General features: G+C 36.8%; 1 protein-coding gene across 1 annotated transcript in view; it reads left to right on the top strand.

The window, feature by feature from the left end:
• Positions 1-23,050, top strand: part of PARG (poly(ADP-ribose) glycohydrolase) — a gene marked incomplete at its 3' end in the record, with an annotated part of 108,883 nt that overhangs the window by 9,700 nt on the left and 76,133 nt on the right. The window contains exons 5-7 of the mRNA XM_079717639.1: positions 4,844-4,966; positions 5,100-5,183; positions 10,145-10,219. Coding sequence (XP_079573765.1) covers positions 4,844-4,966; positions 5,100-5,183; positions 10,145-10,219 — 282 coding nt within the window. The remainder of the gene's footprint in view (positions 1-4,843; positions 4,967-5,099; positions 5,184-10,144; positions 10,220-23,050) is intronic.

The raw sequence follows: 23,050 nt of genomic DNA, 5'->3' as shown, positions 1-23,050 counted from the left end.
AAAGTTGTATGTGGTTCAATATCCTCAAATCATCCTTCAGTTTTACCCTCTTTTCTGAGCTTTAGATTCTTCTAGACATCTCCATCACTGTCCCACAGGTGTCTCAAACTCAACATTTTAAAAACAAACCTTATTTTAAAAAATTGTGGTTATACATATACCATCTTAACCATTTTTAAGTGTACGTTTCATTGTCATTCAGTCCATTCACAATGTTGTGCAACCATTACCGCTATTCATTTCCAGAAATTTTTCATCTTCCCACACAGAAACTCTGCCTACTAAACAATAACTTCCCATACCTAACTAACCCCTGGTAACCTCTTTCACACTGTCCATGGGTTCTTTTTTTTTTTTAAAAAAACAACAACAACAACAACTTTATTGAGGTATATAAAATTAACCCATTTTAAGTACTCAATTCAGTGATATTTAGTTAATTTAAAAATTTTATTTATTTATTTATTTTTGGCTGCATTGGGTCTTTGTTGCTTCGCATGGACTTTCTCTAGTTGCAGTGAGCGGGAACTACTCTTTGTTGTGGTGCTCAGGCTTCTCATTGCGGTGGCTTCTCTTGTTGCGGAGCACGGGCTCTAGGTGCGCGGGCTCTAGTAGTTGTGGCACAGGAGCTCAGTAGTTGTGACTCGTGGGCTCTAGAGCTCAGGCTCAGTAGTTTTGGTGCATGGGTTTAGTTGCTCCGCAGCATGTGGGATCTTCCCAGACCAGGGCTCGAACCCCTGTCCCTCCTGCATTGGCAGGCAGATTCTTAACCACTGTGCCACCAGGGAAGCCCATATTTAGTTAATTTACAGACTTAGGCAACCATCACCATAATCCAATTTTAGAAGATTTCTACCACTCATAGAATAGTTTTAAATATTCATCTCTTGGGAACTCTCTGGTGGTCCAGTGGTTAGGATGGTTAGGACTCAGCGCTTTCACCGCTGTGGGCCTGGGTTTGATCCCTGGTCAGGGAACTAAGATCCTACAAGCCGTGTGGCGTGGCCAAAACAAAAAGCAAAAATACCCCATAGAGGATTAAATATTCATCCCATTTATTAGTCAGATGCTGTATTAGATTTCACAGGGGCTACTTAAAAAAAATCCCTTTTCTTGTACAACTTAGTCTACATGTGATTAAATATTTTGAAGTATAGAATTTATTAACATAGGTAGCAGCAACATTGAGCAGGGTGGTGGGGTTTGACTGAGCTCCTAAAGATGAGCAGAAATTTCTGAGGTGGAGTTCATTTAGTAAGGCAAGGGAATTCCAGACAGATACATAATCTGTATAGGCAAAGGCTGTGTAGTTAAAAACTATTTGTTTTAGAAATGAAAAACAATTGATTTGCTAGAACTGAGAATTTGGATGGGAAATGGTGGAAGAGAAGACTTGAAGAGTGGATTGGGTCCATATTGTAGAGGGCTTCAGGTGCCAGGAACTGGACTTGAGTCTGTAGGAATTGGAACTCATTAAAATGTCTGTGTAGACAATAGTTGTACTGTGTGTATAGCAAGATTGATCAGACAGGTATAGGTAAGGAAAACTGAAGTGAAGATACATTGGAAACAGGGGAAGGTAATGTAAGAGCTCAGATAAGAGATGGAAAGTAAAGAAACAGTAATTATCAAATTGTGCTGCATGGAAGTGGTTCAGGGGTTCTTTTGAAATTGACTCTCGTTTCTTTTCTAAATTATATTTTTAGCTATGAAAAACCTGTAGTAAAAGAACTAACAACTGCACTCAAATTTTAACATGCTTAATACCATATTTTAACCAGCAGATTTTACCAAGAGAACTCATTTTTATGCAGATCATAGAATCAAGGTTCTCTTGCCACTGCTGTTTGAAGAATTTCCTTAAGCATCAAAATATCAGTTAAAAAAGGTTACCATTTGCAACTATTTTGGTGTGTGAATAGGATTTTCTTAATACTGGATAAGAGATATAAATAGTAGGTTGATGTAAGCTTTAGCTGTCATCTCCTAACTCCTGATTTCAGATTTTATAGTCCTTAAAGTAACCTCATTGCTATTGATGTTAGAATATGTAAAGTTACTGTAAAAATTATATTTATTTAAATAGCTTATGTTTAAATATAATGATTTTGTATCAGATTTCTTAGGGAAAAAAAGAGTTTTGCTATTTTTAAAAGTTTGGAAATAACTGAGATGGGGTAATAACCGTGGGAATAAAAAAGAATAAACGGTTGCATTGTTTTGAGGTAATATTGATAGGACATGGTGAATTCTTAAGTATGGGTGATAAGGGAAAAGGAGCCATTGATAATGTGTGTAAAATTAAGAAAAGACTTGGATGACTGACAAGATGTTAATGGTGAAGATTTGGAGAAAAGGTTGATCGGGGGAAGTAAGTGATATTTTGACTTTTCCTGCTTCCTCTCTCCCACTACCCACAAAGGAAACCTGAAGCATCTTATACCATCATTACCTAATCTCTGTAACTACTGTTTATTTATTGTTAGACATCCAATGAATTTATAAAAGTTTTATTTTATTACAAAAGTAATATAGGCTCAATGGGAAAAAAAAAAAAACAACTGTTATGTGAAAGTGTATACCTCAGAAAACCCAAGTGTCTCTCAGTCCTATTCCCAGAGTTTAACAATTTGGTGTATTTTCTTCTAGATTCTTTTTTCTGAATATGGTAATATGATATATGTATAATTAATAGTTAGTTATTAAATAGACAGTCCTTAGTTACATTTCTAAGATGCCAGATATTAATAGTTACAGAATGTGAAGTAATAAAGTAAAGCTGATATTTAGCGTTAGAAATGTAAGGCAATCTGAAATTGCATGGACATAATAGTCAGTGCTTGATTATCTGTAAACGCACGCATGCACACACACATTCACACACCAACATGTACACACATAAGGCAAACACATGTAGGTGCATGCACTACACACACGCACACACACATTTAGACAGACAGACATCCAAAGCATATCCTTATATATATGTTCCCCTATGTGTGAACCTCTACTGGTACCTGTTTTTGTCACCTCAGATTACATGGAACATCTTTACAGAATCACTTTTGGGATCCTCATATGGAGGTGAAAATACTTTTGGCATGATTGATGACTCAGCCACTTTTGACCATTCTTTATTCTTTCCTCCTTGGAATATTCTCATCCTTTGGATTCCTTGACACCATATAATCGTGATTTTCTTCCTACCTCCTTAAGCCACTTCTTATGTTCCTTTTAGCTTTTTTTCTATATGTGGCCCTTAAACGTCGTTGGAGTTCCCCAAAGCTTTTTCATAGGTTCTCTTCTCCTTCTCTCTCGGGGTAGTCTTATACACACTCATGGTTTTAATGGTTATCTGTATAAATGGCCTATAAATTTATTTATCTTGGGTTGCAGACTTTTAAGGAAGCTGCCTATTTGACAGCAGCTTTCCCTTTTCAAGGCTGTTCCCTTTTCTCGTTTCTTCCGCCTTTTCCTACTTCTTTTTATCCTTTGGAGTTGAGCTCAATTGCTACTTCCTTGAAGCCTTCCCTAAGCTTACCAGATAAGTTAAAATTATCTAGGAAGGTTCTTATGACACTATGAACCTCTCATTTATACCATCTTACAGTTGAAATTTTATATTTATTTATGTGATTATTTGATGATCTACAGTGAAATTCTGATTTATGCTATAGCATGGATGAACCTTGAAAACATTATGCTAAGTGGGAGGCCCGGCACAAAAGGTCACATTTTGTATGATTCCATTTATATGAAATGTCCAGATTAGGCAAAATGTAAAGCTATTTTGTTGTATCTTTTTCCTCAAACATTTACTTAATGCTTATTATAAGTAGCATGTGTATATATATGCATACATATACACACATACATACATATACATATATGTGTATATTTACATATACAGTTGACCCTTGAACAACTCGAGGGTTAGGGGTGCCGACCCTCTGGGCAGTCCAAAATCCAAGTATAACTTTACAGTTGGCCCTCTACCGAGGTTCCACAACCACAGATTCAATCAACTGCTGATTGTGTGGTACTGTAGTACGTATTCATTGAAAAAGATCGTTGTATAAGTGGACCCATGCAGTTCAAACCCGTGTTGTTCAAGGGTCAACTGTATGTATGTAAACACTTATACGTATTAGAAACACACGTGTCAGGCTCTGTTGTAAATATTCAAAATACAAAGTTAATATAATTACTATTCTCAAGAAGTTTAGAGGCTAGTGGGGGAAGGGAAAAAGTGTGCTCTAGTATGATAATGATCTAATAAAACAAGAGAGAATACACTTACTGCCTATTAGAAAGTTTTTAAAGACTTCTTCGAGGAAATGAAGATTGAGCTGAGTCTTGAAGGTCAGAATAGATGTTTACCCAGATAGTGTTTGCAGTAAGAGAGGATGTTAAAAACTGGAATCATTTAGAATCAAAGTATAGGCAGAGGGGAGCCATTATAGGATTAGAAGCTTGGGGATACTTTAGAAACATACTGTTATTCCCAAGTGGGGATAAGGGTTTTATGGGGGATCAATGTGTCTGGGAGTAGTTGGAGTTAGGGAGAGGGATAGAAAGCTGTTACCAGAAATTCAGGCAATGAATATTGAGGATGGGGGTGGCGGTGGGGGCTGGATGGGATGAAGATAGAATGCCCAGGACATGGTGACTTGGAAACTGATTAACTGGAGGTAAGGAGTGGGAACAACTGAAAAAGACATGAGATTTCTTGCCTAGGAGCTGTTCTGTATTTTATAACATTTGCTTTGGCTGCTTTCTTTGGATTATTTTGTATAAGAGATATGCCTAGTTTTTATGCACTTACAGTTTTCTTGTATTTCAGGTAGATCTTCTGCGAGCAGGAGAAGTTCCTAAACCTTTCCCAACACATTTTAAAGATTTGTGGGACAACAAGCATGTTAAGATGCCTTGTTCAGAACAAAACTTGTACCCTGTGGAAGATGAGGTAAGAACAAAACTGAACAGAACTGATGTTCTTTTAGTCTCTGAAAGGTATTTTAATACTTGCTCTTTGACTTCTGATTCTACCATGTAAAAGAACTTGGAATAGTTTCCTCATGTTTTTCTTTTCCTTAAAGAATGGTGAGCGAACAGCAGGGAGCCGGTGGGAGCTCATTCAGACTGCACTTCTCAACAAATTCAGTCGACCCCAAAACCTGAAGGTGTGTTCTTTTGCTATTCTTGTCTCTTACATGTAGTTCTTAGAGGTGGGCCCTGGTGTCCTCCCTCAGAGAAAGTTTTTGATCTTTAATAGACTCAGGTAACAGCATTATTTATATGGTAAGTGCTTGCTTCCTGAGGAACTCTCTTTAGAGACATTCTTGGTTTACACTCCATCACTAGGAAATGAGTAGAAGAATTGAGAGTTGTAAATGACTTGCCTGGAGCCACAAAGAATTATTTGGAGAACCAGGAATAAGACTTCTGTTTCTTGATTCCCCATCCAGTTTCCTTTGGTCCTGGCTTCTCTTTTATTTTTTGTTTTGGAATTATCATACTTCTGAAATGTCTTTAAAAGTAAATCAGGGAAGAATTATGACTTCAGCATTGTTTGCCCGAAGGGAAGCTGGGTTTCCTAATGATTAAAGTATACATTAAGCATTCTACTTTTTATTGCTCTTAATATAGCTTCTAGCAGTTTCATAATTTATTAATCTTATATTTCGGCAATAATTCAATTTTTGATTTAAAAAATATTTCATTCAAGACTGTAAGGGCAACCATTAGATTGTTTTTTCTAATATTTAAAATATGAGTGAGAGTATATGTTTATTTTTGGCACTATAGCCTTATATAAACTTTTAAAGTTTTTATAACCATAAACAGATTTTTTTATACTTCTGTGAAAATGGGTTTCATTTTCTTTGAGAGACTTAATTTGTTGTGTACATTTTCTCAGGTTTAATACTGTTTTTTTCATTTATTTATTGTTAACGAGTCCAGGCTCACTCTGCTCGCCTTATGACAGGCAAATAAATCAGAAGACAGGTGTTGAGGCAAGGAATATGACTTTATTTGGAATTATTCGGAAAGCCGGCAGACCAAGAAGATGGCAGACTAATGTCTCCAAAAAAACCATCTTATCGGGATTTGGATGTCAGTTTCTTTTATAGTACAGAGAGGGGGAGGAGATGAGGAAGTATAGTAAAAAGGCCATAAGTTTTGCAGATATCCCCTGGAATGGCCAGCCTCGGGGAGGAGATGTGTTAATTTCTTCTTTCTTGCAGACATTCACAGGTGGACAGGGTCAGGATGCTTCCCTGAACAAAGGCACTTTGGTTTAACATTCAGGCAGAGGGGCACGGTTCCCTGAGCCAGCCATTATGTATAGACAGTATCCTTTTAGTGAACAAAAGCAGCTGGAAAGCAAAGGTTAAAATAAAAGAAACAGATCCAACAGGTAGTCAGATTTGGCTCTTCCCTGTTACATACTTACAAGTTATTCTTAAACTTTCTATACCTTTCCTGTAGCTCCTTTTTTTTCCCTTAGCTCTTTTTTTCCTTAACATGAAAAACAGTGATAAGTTGTACCATAATATATTTTGAAAATTTTATTTCTTAGGGACAGTGTTTCTCAGTCTTGTAATTACTTCTTTTAAATGGGAGAAATTCTCAGGGTCTGCCAGACTTTACTTATTGTTAATATTTTAATTACGTATGTACAAACGTAAAGCTAAATATAAACTCTTTATAGTATCCAGCTACATCAATTTAATGTTTTTCCATTTTAAGCATTATGACCCATGGTTTGAGTTGTGTTCATCATCACAGTCAAAACAATTTGTAATCAGCATTTCCTTTTTGCACAGATTTTTAAACACTGATCTGAGCCTTAAAATAGTATGCTGAGCAACTTAAAAAAAATACTGTATAAAGAAAACATTCTTTGTTTTGTATTTACTACTTTTTTTTTTTTAACCAATCACAAACAGTTGGTGGATGTTGGTAGAGGCAAAGATGGGATCCGTACGCAGAACATCAGCTTACGAATAAGTATGATGGTGACCACTTTGGTCCAGGTTTTTATGACTTTGGCATTCCTATACTGCAGTGCATCTTAGGATCGCTCTCTCTCTCCACCATTTTTATGTATTTGAAGTACCAGCTTTCATTTCTACAGTGTGTTGTTTTTTGGCCTTTGTATTCATTCCAAAACCACAATTATATACTCACAAACACAAGCAGGCCAATCAAGAATACTATCCAGACTCCATTTGAAAAACACTGACTTAGGGCCTTTATGGCCTTACAAACAGGATTATTTAAGAATTTACATATTTTTTCTTTAAACACAAATGCAGAATAATCATAGTGTTCTAAATTACATTGCTGCTTGCCTCTGTTAGCAATTCCTTAGTGTGCCATGATTACCTTAGGAAGGGGTAATTGCTTTAATCTGAATTTCCCTTTCTTGTTTATTTTATGGTAGATTCAACAGAACAGTAATCCACTGAGATTTTCTTCTGTTTATGGTAATTGTTTCCTTTGCTGAAAGAACACTACGAGAGGGAGGGGGAAACATTAAATCCTTCTTATTGAATATAATAATATTTTTGCTGTGTTTATGCCATTTGATGTTGAATTAAGAGGGATTAGAGATGTTAAAAATGTAAAAAAGGAACAGTGTCCTCAAAAATTGATCTACACTGTAATATTTCTATGAATGATGTGTCTGGTATTTTGTAAAGAATGGACTTCTTTCTGCTTTAACTCATTGTGCTTATTATGAATTATGAACTGAAAAAAAGTCACTCAGCTAAGAATACTGTATAGAGTAGCATCCAGCTTTTCTGGTGATAGGAGATCTCATGGTGGACTACTTCTGAGACTTGAAGACTGAAGTAAAAGTAAATATTAGTTAGGAGTTAATGCTAATTACACAACTCCATTAAAGAATTAGCGCATAAATGCTATTTAGAATGTTTTTCCTTACCAACTTTGAGGAATAACTTACATATAAGAAAGTACATCCTTTTAAAGAATGTAATTTGATGAGGTTTGACATTTGCATATACACTTGAAGCCCCCACTACAGAAAAGATACAGAACATTCCTGTCACCCTGCAAAGATTCTTCTTACTCATTTGCAGTCAGTTTCCTCTTTCTGTATTGACCCCAGGCAACTATTGATCTGCTTCTTCTTTTTCCTTTTTTTTTTAAACTATAGATCGGTTTACATTTTATATGAATGGAATGATGTGTTATGTATGCTAACGTGTCTGGCTTCTTACACTTAGGTGAATATCTTTGAGAGTCATCCGTGTTGTTGAATGTATCAGTAGCTTTTTCCAGTATAAGCATTGTTTGTCCATTCACCCGTTGATAGACATTGCTATTTTTTTTAATAAATTTATTTATTTTTTATTTATTTTTGGCTGCATTCGGTCTTCGTTGCTGCATGCGGGCTTTCTCTAGTTGCGGCGAGTGGGGGCTATTCTTTCTTGCGGTGCGTGGGCTTCTCATTGCGGTGGCTTCTCTCATTGCAGAGCACAGGCTCTAGGTGCACGGGCTTCAGTACTTGTGGCACGTGGGCTCAGTAGTTGTGGCTCGCAGGCTCTAGAGCACAGGCTCAGTAGTTGTGGTGCATGGGCTTAGTTGCTCTGCGGCATGTGGGATCTTCCCAGACCAGGGCTTGAACCCGTGCCCCCTGCATTGGGGGGCAGATTCTCAACCACTGCGCTACCAGGGAAGCCCCAGAACTTGGGCATCTTCTTATTCCAAGTAGATACAAGACATTTTGTTGGCTCATTATTTAACCTAGCTGCTTGGTAATAATTTATGTGGCATGAAGTATTTTTTCAGGAAGCTCTTTGGCAGAGTGTTAATTTTTTAAGACTTCATCAATTCTGAGGAAATTTGGAAGGTTTATAGTAATAATCTAACACAGTGTCTTTCAGACTTAATATGCCTTCAGTAAAAAAAATTTGGGGGTGTGTATTACAGTCATAAATGGTTCTTTATAAATTCTATGTATTTATTACTTTAGTAATTTAATATATATTATAAAAGATAATAAAAATAGAAATTTTAAAGGATGAGATAAAATATAATTGTAAATAATTGTTCTTTTTGCATAACTAATGGATTGTTGTATGCCTACCCCACTCTGGTAACCAGGAAGTACTGCCTGTTCAGACAGTTGAAAATTACACCAGTAGATGGCGCACTAGTCTAACTTTTTACAAAATACGTACTTCACATGGACTAATGGGGAAAGATAACCATTTATGTAGCTTATAAAAATAGCTAATAGTAAAGGAAAAAAGACCATTTAGGCTTTAAGCTAATGTTTCTCACTTTTTTTCATTATTGCTCTCTTCCCCAGGGAGCCTTTTTAGATATTTTTTCCTAATTTACTCTCCTAATGAAATCTTAATGCTGATGTGCAGTGTATCTGTACATGTAGTGTGACCCTGTTGAAGACCAAAGTCACTACAATATTTACTTTTTTAAAAAGAAAGTGTATTCAGGTTTCTTCCCCAGGCTACCCCCAAAGCCAGAAGGGGGTACTGCTTGAACTTGTTTGTCTTCTTTCCCAGTAAAGGGGACCCAATTTGGACCCAGATGGTGACTTAATCAACTCCTTCAGCTTTAAGTTCGGGACAAAGTCCAGTAAAACTGAGTAAGGGTGATAGTAAGTTTCTACTACTCTCTAAAGTCTATTTTCTCGGAATAAAAATTAAAAAAAAAAAAACAACCCTCCATTCAAAGGAAAACCCACTGGACACCCATTTAGGTAGAACTCTACTCTCTTCTGAAGTTGGATTTGACTACTTAAATAAAAGATCCTTATTAAAACAAACAAAAAAGAAATTTACTTTTTTTATCCCTAAGATCCAATTTTTGTCCAGTTGGATTATATCGCCTCTGTTTACAGAGCATGTTTTAGAGTACTTATGTTTTTCCCCCTGTTACTTGAGCTTTCTAATCTCATTTTTCTTAAGTGAATGATAAATTAGTATGCGCTCTTTTTGTTCATAGTTACTGATGTGGAGTAGCTAATGGTAGGAGAAGCTTGCCCAACATTAAGAAATACACTGGAAATAGTTCATAAAGGAGACAGGCTGTTCATAGATAATTCACTTTACTATATCATGACATTTTGTTTATGCTTTTTCCATAGGATGCTATTCTGAAATACAATGTGGCATATTCTAAGAAATGGGACTTTACAGCTTTGGTTGATTTCTGGGATAAGGTAGAAGTATGCTTATTTCTTAAACTGTGAAACTAATATGACAACTCTAATGGAAAAGTTTGAGAAAAATATGTATAATTCTGTCACACTAACACCATTATCATCTTTTATTTTTGTGAGAAATATTTCCTGTTATTTTATATGCAGCTAATTTTGAATTTTGCTTTAGTCTCTCATGATATGCATTTTCTGTTGTATTGTTGTACCATTTTCAGTATTATAAAATGGCTGCATAGTATTTCATGTCTAGATTTTGAGAATTTAATGATTCCCATATTCTCAGACATTTAGGTTGCATAAGTTTTACTCCCTTCTCAATTACACTGTAGTAACATCTTTATAATGTATGTGAATAAATACATGTATATGTTTTCCCAAATTTAATATTGTTTCTTTAGGTGATTCCCAGAAGTTAGATGGCTAGGTCAAAAGGCACAAAACTTTTATGGCCCTGGATTTATGCTGTAAAATCATTTTTCCTCAAGGGACTGTAGCAGTTTAGTATGCTATCAGCAATGGGTAAGAATACCACTTTCATAGTACTGTTAGAAGAATAGGTATCATCCATTTTGAAAAACTGGCAGTATACCTCTTAAAAAAAAAACACTTTATTTTGATATAATGATAGATTCACAAGAAATTGTAAAGAAATGTACAGGGAAGGTCCCGTGCGCACTTCATCCTATCTCCCCCAATGTTGATTGCTTAAATAAGTATAATACAATATCAAAACTAGAAAACTGACACTAGACCTTATTTAGATTTTACCAGTTATACCTGTACTCATTTGTGTGTGTAGTTATGTAACTGTGTCTTCATGTAACCACCACCACAGTCAAGATACAGAACTGTTCCATCACCACAGTGCTCACTGGTGCTGCCCATTATAGCCACACAAACTCCTTCCTAACTTCTGGCAACCACTAATCTGTTCTCCCTGTGCATAATATTGTTACTTCAGAAAGGTTATAGTTTGTAACCTTTTCATATTGCCTTTTGGTTCCTTTTTATTGCTGAGTAGTGTTCTGTGAGATTGATGTATCATAATTTCACTGTAAATGCATTTCAGGACATTTGAGTTGTTTCTAGTTTTTAGCTGTTAGAACTAAAGCTGCTGTGAACTTTCGTATACAGTTGTTTGCATAAACATAAGTTTTTATTTCACTGGGATAAATCCCCAAGAGAGCGATTGTTGAATTGTTTGATAAATGTATTTTTAGTTTTAGAAGAAACTGCCAGTATACTTTTGCTAGGTAAGTAAGCCTTCCCAAAGAATGATACTTTAATATACAATCTGTTTAAAAGTTTTTTTATAATTTGATTTTGCTGCCCACAGTTTAATTATCCATGTTATATATGATTCATTTACTAATACTAGAAACTGAAAGTAATTTTTGAAATGGAAACGTTTTGAATTGAAATATTTTCAATATTACACAACTTTAACTTACCTGATAGAGAATAATTATTGAACTTTAAACATGTCCTATGTTTTTTTTAATTGTGGCCTTTCCCTCTCTGGTCTTTTTTTCAGATAAATAACTGTGAGATAAATAAGACAATAATTATCATTCCTATCGTAAATGAGTAGTTATGATTTAGAAATGAACTTTCTTGGCCAAAGTGACATAGTTTGTCCCTGGTAGGACAGTGTAACCCAATTAGTGTTCCTTCCCCTATTGCCTGCGATCACAGTCTGATGTCCCTCTGCACACACCCTCCCTTCCTACTTGCCGCTCATTTTCTCTGTAATTAGAGACTGACTAATAATTAGTCAGGGAAACAGCACCAATGGGAGAGAGAGATATTTATCTATCTATATCTATCTATCATCTATATATATATGTGGGGGAGAGAGAGAGGACGATTTTAAGGAGGAATTGGTTCACACAATTATGGGGGGCTGGCAAGTCTAAAATCTGCAGGATGGGCTGGCAGGCTGGAGACCCAGGGATGAGCTGATGTTGCAGATGATGTCCAAAGGCAGCCTGCTGGCAGAATTCTCTTTTGCTGAGGTAGGTCAGCCTTTCATTCTATCCAGGCCTTCAACTGATTGGATGAGGCCCATCCACCTTATGGAGGGCAGTCTGCCTTACTAAGAGTCCATTGATTTAAATGTAAATCTCATCCATTGATTTAAATGTAAAACATCCTCACAGAAACATCCAGGATAACGTCTGATCAAATATCTGGCCACTGTGGCCCAACCAGGTTGAAACAAAATGAACCATCACACAGGGGCTTTGGAGATCTCTTTCTTGTAGCACTTCTCCCTCTTCTTCTGTAATTACATTGTTTGAACATACATAAACATCAGGAAGATTTGCAATGTGCCTCCACGTCCATTCCACAGAGATAGGAGCACAGATAGGGGTCCACATGGCCTGGGTTTGGATCCTGGGTGGGTAACCTGAGGCATCCTCTCAGTGCATCAGTTTCCCCATTGGGAAATGGGGGTAAATAGTACATCTCCCTTAGAGAGTTGTAGTGAGGGTTAAATGATGTGATGTATGCAAAGCATAGATCAGTGCCTGATACCTGGCCATTTTTATCACTCACCTTCTAGAGTTAATACATTTAAACATCATGATATGATATATTTCTGCCAAATATTTTAATGAAAAATAATATATATAGTTAAAACCTCCTTTGTTTCTCTCTGCAAGTTCTTTTCCCTTTCTCCTTCATTGAAGGCAGCGTTGTCCTAAGTGTGGCATCTGATTTGGCAGTTATTTTTTTTTCTACATTTTAACTACATATCCATTAACAAGAGATAGCAGTGTTTTCTGCATTTCAAATGATGGAATATGGTATCATAGTGTACATAATATTCTGTAACTTGCTTTATTTTTACTCAGCAGTATGTCATTGGGATCTAACGATTCTGAATATACACAGAATTGTCTCATTTTAATGCTGATTAGATTCCTTGTATGAATAGCTTACCTTCCTGTGCCCGTACTGCTGGATGTTGGGGAGTTTCTAATGTTTTGCTGTCACAAGCAGTGCTGTGATGGACACAACCTATGGCTGTCTTTGTGCCCTTGTGATAGGCTGCAGGGTAGGGCAGGCATGTTGGAGGTTCCCCAGGTATCGACAAAGAACTCTCCAAGATAGTTAGTTGTACTTTATTTTTCACACCCTGGCCAATGCTTGGTTGATATTGTCAGGCTTTAAAGTCTTTGCCTGTCAGATGGCTTTTTTTTTTTAATTAAAAAAAATTTTTTTAACATCTTTATTGGAGTAAAATTGCTTTACAATGGTGTGTTAGTTTCTGCTTTATAACAAAGTGAATCAGTTATACATATACATATGTTTCCCTATCTCTTCCCTCTTGCATCTCCCTCCCTCCCACCCTCCCTATCCCACCCCTCTAGGTGGTCACAAAGCACTGAGCTGATCTCCCTGTGCTGTGCAGCTGCTTCCCACTAGCTATTTTACATTTAGTAGTATATATTGCCACTCTCACTTCGTCCTAGTTTACCCTTCCCCTTCCCCATGTCCTCAAGTCCATTCTGTACGTCTGGTGGTGTCTTGGGAAGCACAAAAGTTTTTAATTTTGATAAAGCCTAAATTAATTTTTTCTATTTTTGGTGTCATATCTAAGAAGCTAATCCAAGGTTGCAAACATTTACTCCTGTGTTTTCTTCTAAGAATTTTATGGTTTTAGCTCTTACTTTTAGGTTCATGACTTATTTTGAATTGATTTTTGTATATGGTGTGAATTAGGGGTCAAGTTTTATTTTTTTGCTTGTGAGTAGCCATTCTGTGTTAATTTTCACATATGATGTGAGATAGAGGTCTGATTTCATTATTTTTTATATGGATGGATATCAGGTTGTCCCAGCACCATTTGTGGAAAAGACTTCTATCCCTATTGAAATGTCTTGGCACCCTGCAAAAACCAATTGACCATACATGTGAGGGTTTATTTCTGGCCTCTCAATTCTATTCCACCACTCTATATGTCTGCCTTTATGCCACTTCCACACAATCTTGACTACTGTAGCTTTGTAGTAAGTTTTAAATTGAGAAGTATGAGTCCTCCAGCTTTGTTCTTTTTCCAATTTGTTTTGGCAGTTTGGGATCTTTTGTGCTTTCATGTGAATTTTAGGGTCAGCTTATTAATTTCTGAAAAAAGTTAGCTGTGAAGGGTAATTTCTATAATCATATTAATAGAATCCATACTAATTCTGCATCTTGAGGCAGGACCAGTCAATTTCAGGGTTACCTTATTGAGCTTTTGAACCATATGATGTTTAAAGGTAGGCATAAAATAATGGAAGCCTTATGGCTATGTCAGAATATCTTTGTATCTAGATGTCTTTCACTTTTAAACAGTTGTAATTTTTGATGCAATGAAAAGTTGACCAAACTGATAAAATCTTTGTCACTTAAGTTATAGTATATAGATGGTCTATTTGCGTTTTGTAATTTTCATGCCTTAAACTAGTTACAGTTGTTAATTTGGGTAGGTACATTTGATACCTTGTGATGGCAGTAAAACATGCCATTGGTTAAAATACCCCTGTCACCTTGCTATGAGGTAAAGTGGTCGTCTTTTCCTCTCTTCTTAATCACTCTACTCAGACAGGACCTTGTTTCCCTTTTATCTGGTGACCTTGCCCAGAAACATTCCTGTAAGAGTAATATATAGCAAGTTTTGGTGTGTTTAGTGTAGATCATAAATATGAGGTGATTACCAAGGTGCTGATGATAGTTTTACAGTTCTCTAGAGAGAGGAGTCATTGCATTTTTGACCTTCTGATTTTTATTTACTTTGTAAACATACGGGAGGGTTGGGGGAGTCCTCACAATTGTACCAAATATTCATTTCTTATTGTTTTCTTCAAGTTTTTGTCTCTCTCTATTTTTTATAGTTATATCTAGATATAAAAGTATATTTTAAATATTTTATGATATATTATAAAGCTGTGTTACATAGCTTTATCATTTTAGTCTTAATGGTTGCATAATATTCCATCAAATGATATGTCATTTGCTTAGCCATTCCAGTGTTAGAGATTTAAGGAAGTCTCTTTGTGTAAAGCACGTCTAGAGATTTAAGGGTGTTCTTCCCTATGACTGTCTGTTCGTACATTGTCAATGTACTTAACAGTAGACCTTGGATATTTAATACAGTTGTGTGTTTTTCTGTCCTTCAAATCTCCAAAGGTATTAATATAGAACTTTACCATGTCACAGCCCACAGGGATAACATTGCCCAGGATTACAGGGGTTATTGAGAAGTAAGTATTAGATACATATGTGGTGGGATTGCAGGAGTAAAAAGAGATCTTTAGTGCAAGGGAAGCAGTTGTTTGGCTAGGTTTTAAATTATAAATGAATTCTATTTGCTTTGCATTGTCTGTGTCCACATTTTGGAGTAAGAATGCTTCTTTTAAAAGGGCTCTTAAATGTTGCTTATTAACAGTGTTTGGGAATTCTTTACTTAAATGTCACACCCAGCTCTGAGTAACTTGTTTTGCTAAGGAAAAAAATGAAGTTTAAATTTAACATCATATCAATTTTAATATTTTACAGTTAAGTTGATTTTGGGGCTGTTAACATTTATCTCCTTAAAACCTTGCTTTGGCTGGTTCTGTGAGTAATAGGTTTTGTAACCCATACTACTTTAGAACAGGAGGTGTTAATATCAACAGTCATTTAGTGTGGTTCCATGTTACAGTTATTACCTAAATGCTAGTATTTAGAGCAAGAAGTAAGAGACCCAGAATCCTGGTAATCCTTTGAGCATCCTTATTTAGGATAAAAGCAAGGAGTACTGCCTAAGCTTTTTAAAAAAATTTTTCAGAGACCAGCAAAGATCACAGAAATCAACCTGTTATTTTGTAATTCATAGTTAAATATTTAGGTGCTACTGAGTTGAAATGGCCGTTATTTAGTGTTTTTTGCATCTTGAATGCTAATATTAGTTTTCCTCCCTGCCAGCTGTTGGAAGTGCTAGGAACAAATAATCTGTGTTTTATGGCCCTCCTGGGTGGTGTTCCACAAAATTAAATTCAAACACTTCTATAATTCGTATTCTAACTGAATCGATATACTTATTGCTGACATTTTTCACAGGAAAGTTTAACAAAATGTCCTATATATTAATAAAGTTTCTCTATTAATACATTTTAGACATATTTTAAATACTTCCCTCTTAGAACAACTGTGGCACTATTTCTTTTCATTCTCAGTGAATTAACTTGTGAAATTTACATAGCACATTATGGCCATAGTGATGGAAGAGGGGTGTAGGGATGGCGTATGTTAAGAGCGGTTACTTATGTTTCTGTGATTCTGGCTTCTATTTCTGGACTTGGATGCTAGTTAAAAAATGGATGTTTGCCTTATAATTATTCATTAGGCCAGAACTTTAAATTCTAAAATTGGTTTGTATAGTGAACCTTTTCAGTAAATGGAATAGTTGTTGAAAAGAAACCTAAGGTTTTTGGTGACTGTTTCATCTTCCTTTCCATGTTTAGTTTTACGTCTGGAATAGAAAAGATAGGAATGAATAGGTCTCTTATTTCCTCACTTATGTTAGTTAGTTTATCCATAAAGGCTTCCATAAGTACCAAAATCAGGGGGTTTTTTTGTTGTTGTTGTTGTTGTTTTTACATCTGTGATTGCTAAAAGTGGAGAGTGAGAGATAGGAGTACTGGAATGGGAGGTCATTTAAAATAAAAAAATGGAAAAATTTAAACTTTAAAGTTCAAAGGTTTTGTTGTTGTCATTAGGCTAGAAATATATCCCTCTTTGGAAGCCACTATTTTTTTTAAATAAATACAACATGAAGTTTATACCTCAAGTCATACGTACACAGTAAATTCTTTATGGCAACTCAGTAATTGTGCATCTCTTGCCTTTGCTGTAGTTATTAAAATATTGAGTATGTATTGTCCTGTCTGCTCGTGTCCTATGACTTGTCAGAGGAAGGTTGTGTAAAGCCTCTTTTCCTGTAAATGAGGATGTGTAAATCTATCCATAATGAACTTGCATTCTTGCTTATGTAGTACTTAATTTTAAAAGGTAAATAGGTGTCGTATTGAGTTTTGAAGGATGTGCACTAAGTGGAGCAAACTATTATGCTAAGTCATCTTTTCCTTCAGAGTTCTTTTTGTGTAGTTTTACCTTTAAAAAACAGGTTTATCAGAATTCTTTGTCCCAGAAATTGAGACGTGTGCTGTTATAGCCATGGTTAACTAAAATGACATTTTTGAACTCATGTGACCATGAGAAACCTTAAAAATTATCATTATTGACAGAACAACAGTAGAAACTCAGGGAAAACAAATATAAGCTTGTATTAAAATAGATTACCAAGAAAGTTATCTCGTGTATATAAAGTAATGGCTAGAAGGAATTGTTTTGACTCATATCTTTATTATGGGATAAAAAGTTAAAATATAATATATTGAAATTATTAGGCAGAAATCATAGTGTAAGTCACCTGTCATTAAATAGCGTAAAACGCAATAGTTGTATGTTTATGCATCACTTGGGCATCATATGTGCGTTCATACATAAGTGGTGTCTTTCAGACTTCCTGGCCTCCTGGTGCGTGCCATACTATTATGGGCAGCTTATCTAATAATAACTATATCGAATGTACTTAGTACTTTTTTGTATGTTAAAATATTTTTTAAAATTTATTTATTTTGTTTATTTTATTTTTGGCTGCAGTAGGTCTTCGTTGCTGTATCTGGGCTTTTCTCTAGTTGAGGTGAGCGGGGGCTACTCTTTGCTGCGGTGCACTGGCTTCTCACTGCGGTAGCTTCTCTTGTTGTGTGGCATGGGCTCTAGGTGTGCAGGCTCTAGGTGCTCTTAACCACAGTGGTTAAGGATCCGCCTGCCAATGCAGGGGACACGGGTTCGGTCCCTGGTCCAGGAAGATCCCACATGCCACGGAGCAACTAAGCCCGTGCGCCACAACTACTGAGCCTGTGCTCTAGAGCAGGCAAGCCACAACTACTGAGCCACGTACCACAGCTACTGAAGTCCTTGCGCACCACAGAAGAAGCCTGCACACCACAACGAAGAGTAGCCCCTGCTTGCAGCAACTAGAGAAGGCCCATGCACAGCAACGAAGACCCAATGCAGCCAAAAAATATGTATATACACATATATATAAGAAAAAAATTTTAGAACAAAAATATTAGAGGATTTTTTTCTTTTTTCTCTCTCCATTCCCTCACCCCTACCCCCACCCACCCCCCACCACAATCTCTATAAACGTTTCATGGAACATTAGTGTTTTTTAGACTAGTTTTGGAAAAGCTGAGGTAAGGCAACATGTTGTTAACCACTGTTTCAAATCAGAACAAATGTCATTAACCAATAACCAGTAAAAATTGTGGGCTTTCACAATAGCCTTTTTTTTTTAATAGTGCAGAAGTAAGTTTCTGAATGTATATAAACACATTACTCCTTAGCTTCCAGTTCCAAGTGGAATTCTTCGTAACGAATCTATTTCTGGACCTTTTTTCAAAACTTAAAAGATTTAAAGTATCCTTGTTATTTTTGTCATAAAGAGCCTGTAACAAATTCCTATTCAAATGAAAGCAGCCTTGAATGTTTCACTGGACTACAGCTAGTGCCTTTATTCCTCTAGCTTTTGAACCTCTGATTTGGAGTTCAGTGGAAATTTAACCTTTTTGGACTTCTTCCCTTAGTGACTCACAGTCTCTAGAATCAATAAGGTCTGCATTACTTTTACAGCTTGACTTAATTTAATTCATGAGAACTGTAGGAGCCAAAAGAAAGCTCATCAGAGTCAGCAAAATATTAAATTTTAGATTTGTATGAAGTATGTGGACTTCCTCCTTGGTTTGGTTAATGTATCCTTTGGGTTGGAGCATATGTTGAGGGTCTCATTCATGATTTATTTTAAATAGTGCACCTCTCATAGAATTAATTGCTCCAATTGGAACTAGGCACCTTGCTTTATAAACTTGCTGAGGTATAATGGATAATTAGTTTTAGTTGAGCCCTCTATGCACTAGATCATTGATGAAATTAGAGTTGTTACTATGTGTTTGTGAAACACTGTGTTGTATTTACGTGTGTGGAGGACAAGGAGGATGGAAATTATAGACATCCAAAAGTGAAAATTTATTTAGTAGAATTCCTCCTGTATTCTAATAATGAAATTAATCTAGTATATTAATGTCCTGTAACTGCAACCCTACCTACTCTGTTCAAATAGCTATGGAAGCCATTACTTTTAACTGTTGCTGTGTCATTGATTTCATTATCTAGAAATCTACTCTGTTGGAGGGGTGATAATAATTTCATGTTCTAATCTCTCCTGTGATTTATATCTCTATCAACTAGCTCTGAGCTGTTTTCTTTTTTTAATGCAATTTGACACCATGCCTTGATTTATAATTCCTGTTAGATTACTTCTCAGGTTATTTACTCATCTTATACTCCTAGTCATTAAAAATAAATTCTGTATTCCTTTTGGTTAAGCTCCTCGTAACACTTTTAACCACATGTAAGATCTCATATTTAACACTAGAAGGATTTTCGTAGTATATATTACCTGAAGATAAAAATAGTAAGAGGAAATGAAAACAATATAAATCTGTTTTTCAAATTTATATACTGTTTCCATGTGTAGCCTGTATAAACAGTGCAGTAAACTCGGTAGTAAAGACTAAATAGGTCCATTGAATAGGTCCATTGTCCTCGTGATGCAGGGAGTGGTACACCATTAGTGCCATGGTAGCCGCCTGGTGGCTGCATCTTAGAGGACTGAGCCAATAGCTCTTTCCACATTTTACTTTTGGTACTAATTGTGAAAAATACTTATCCATGATTTATTGCTATGGTAATGACAAGTAATGATTAACTGCACAGGGCAGTCAGATTCTAAGCTGTCTGAGCAATTATTCTTTACAGTGTTAAAGAAGTTTTTAGTAAGCTGAGTGGCATGGTACCTTGTTGCCTCAGTTGCTCTTTGATTACATGAAAAGCACTACAAAAACATTTTCTGCAAGAAGAACCATTTCCAGCATAGTGTAATGTGGAATATTTTCAAATGCACTCCCAAGCTATGCTATTGGTCTAATCTGCCTTAGCCCTGGGAAGCCCAGCTCAGATATAAACAAGGTGTCTTAATCCATTCAGGCTGTTTTAACAGAATAGACTGGGTGGTTGATTTATTTCTCACATTTCTGGACGCTGGCAAGTTCAAGATCAAGGTATTGGCAGATTCAGTGTCTGGTGAGGACCTGCTTCCTGATTCATAGATGGCTGTCTTCTTGCTGAGTCCTCACAAGGTAGAAGGAGCAAGAAAGCTCTCTGAGGTCTCTTTTATAAGGGCACTCAATCCCATTTAAGATGGCCTCACCTTCATAACCTAATCACCCCAAGGCCCCGCCCCACCTCCAAATACTACCACATTGGAGGAATAGGTTTCAGCATACGAATTTTGGGGGGACAAAACATTCTATCTATAGAACCAGAGCATCTTCTTCCATTGGGAGTGGAATTTAAAAGTACTTACTGTCGCAGTACACTGGGTTGAGCAGCCGTATAAATAGCCTCTTTCCCCATGGTTGACTTTTGGCTCCCTTTTCAACCCTTTCCTTTTTCCTTAAGCCAACTGCTTAAGCTGCAGACCATTTTATCTTCACGTCACATGCAAACCCTTATCCATTCCAGGCTTAACCCTGTCTCCTCCTGGACTTACCCCTTCTACAAAGTTCACCTTGTAGATAATCTCCTGAGTGTTTGATGTGACATCCTACTTGGTTATCTGTGGTAGAGACAGTGGTGGTGCTTATTATTGACAGCTTTACTATGTACTAAGTACAGTGTAAGCAGAATATTTTATCTCATTTGATTCTCACAAATACCCCATTATATAGACACTGTATTTTACAAATGAACAACTAAAAATTCAAGGCTTAGAGAGTTTAAGTCATTTGTTCAAGTGATGAAGGCAGGATTTCAACCCAGGTGCCAGTCACTCCAGAGTCTTACTCTTAACGACTATAATCTGTTGTGGTAGTTCTCATCTGTGAGTTATTCTGCTTCCCAGGGGACCTTTGGCAAGGTCTGGAGACATTTTTCATTCTCACAGCTGGGGGGAGGTGCTACTGGCTTCTGGTGGGTAGAGGGCATGGATGCCACTAAACATCCTACAATGAACAGGATGACACTCCCGGTAACAAAGAATTATGCAACCCAAAAGGTCAGTAGTTCCTAGATCAGGAAACCCTGCTCTTCTGCAGTGGTTTTCGAGGTTTGGTCCCTGAACCAGCAGTATCACCTGGGAACTTGTTAGGAATATAAATTCTCCTGCCCTACCCTGAACCTTGCAAATTAGAAACTCTGGGGGTGAGGCCCAGCCATCTTTGCTTTAACAATCCCCTAGCTAATTCTGATAGATGTGAAAGTTTGAGAACTGCTCTACTGTACCATCTTTCTCAAACCTCTCCTTGAAGAGTGCCTGTTCCTCAACTTTTTACCTTGGCTAAAGGAGCTTTTCCTATTGGCAGTTTTTCCTTCTCAAGTAGAACTTGCTGGAATGAAGAGGAGGAGTTGTTTTTCTCCTCAGCCCCCACTGCTGATTCCTGTCCATTGTTGAATCGTTTGGCCATGACCTAGATCTGTGAAAACCCAGGCTGATACCTGTAGAGCTGGGCTGAGGTGGGTCTCCTCTTATCTGTGCCCTGTGGTGCATGCCATCAGAGCTAGCCTTTGATTTAGCACCTAGAGAGGAACTGAGTCAGTCAAACATACTGCCCAGACATTAGATCAGCTGGAAATGATTCAGTTAAGGGACAGAATGGTCCTAGAAACCAATTAACTAAATCTAGGGAGGCCTGAAAAGGTCAAAGATTTGAATTATAAGTAGAAAGAAGAGGAGCCTGGGAAAAATCCTCTTTAAAAAAGGTGGCTTTAGTGGCCTATGGCCTTAGATCTGGCATCATTAAAAGCACTGACTTAGGGAGGGTACCTACCAACATCCAACAGCCTTTGTTCGGTTGGTAATCATGTTGATGACCTATGAACTAGTCTGACTCAAACCTGTATGTGAAACTCTCTACTGTATTAACTTATGATCACAAATTGGATCTGGTTATGCCCTGGGCCAGTTCCTTCTCTAACATCATTAGTTCTGCATTTCTTTCCTACCATAGCCTGCTAGTTTTCTACTCACTTATTCCTATAGCACTTCCTGTTTTTAAGGCTACTGCTTCCATCCCTTTTCTTTTGGGCCACTGTTTTCCAGGTTGTGTTGTTCTAATACTTTTAAATAAAGGGTTGAATGGTCAAGTTAGTTTGCTACACGTTATGTCCTCCTACTGGGAATAGTTCTGAGGAGTCTTATAGTGAAGAAATCTGTTTAGTTTTGGTTAACTAAACATTTTCCCCAAACTTATTTATAAACAAAGCCCCCTTCTGTGTAATGGCTTATGATACCCCTCGTAGCTAATGTCCCATGGAACACACCTTGCAAAACAGTTGTAATCTATTGGCTTTTTCCTGCCTTCCTATCTTTTCCTGCCCAGCCTGGTACCTGCACATTTGACCCTTGAACAACATGGGTTTGAACTGCATGGGTCCACTGATATGTGTGTTTTTTTCAATAGTAAGTACTACAGTGCTGGGCGATCCACAGTTCGTTGAATCTGAAGGAATTAGCGGTGGGGGCTGAGGAGAATAACAGCTCCTCCTCTTCATTCTAACAGGTTCTACTTGAGAAGGAAGAATTGCCAAGAGGAAAAACTCCTTCAGGCAAGGTAAAAAGTTGAGGGACAGGTACTATTCCAGAACCATGGATATGGGGGAACCGTGGATACACAGGGC

The sequence above is a fragment of the Hyperoodon ampullatus genome, assembly GCF_949752795.1.
Source record: "Hyperoodon ampullatus genome assembly, chromosome: 1".
NCBI classification, from domain to species: Eukaryota; Metazoa; Chordata; class Mammalia; order Artiodactyla; family Ziphiidae; genus Hyperoodon; species Hyperoodon ampullatus.
The sequence above is the reverse complement of the archived record's forward strand: the minus strand, read 5'-3'. Positions and strand labels throughout refer to the sequence as shown.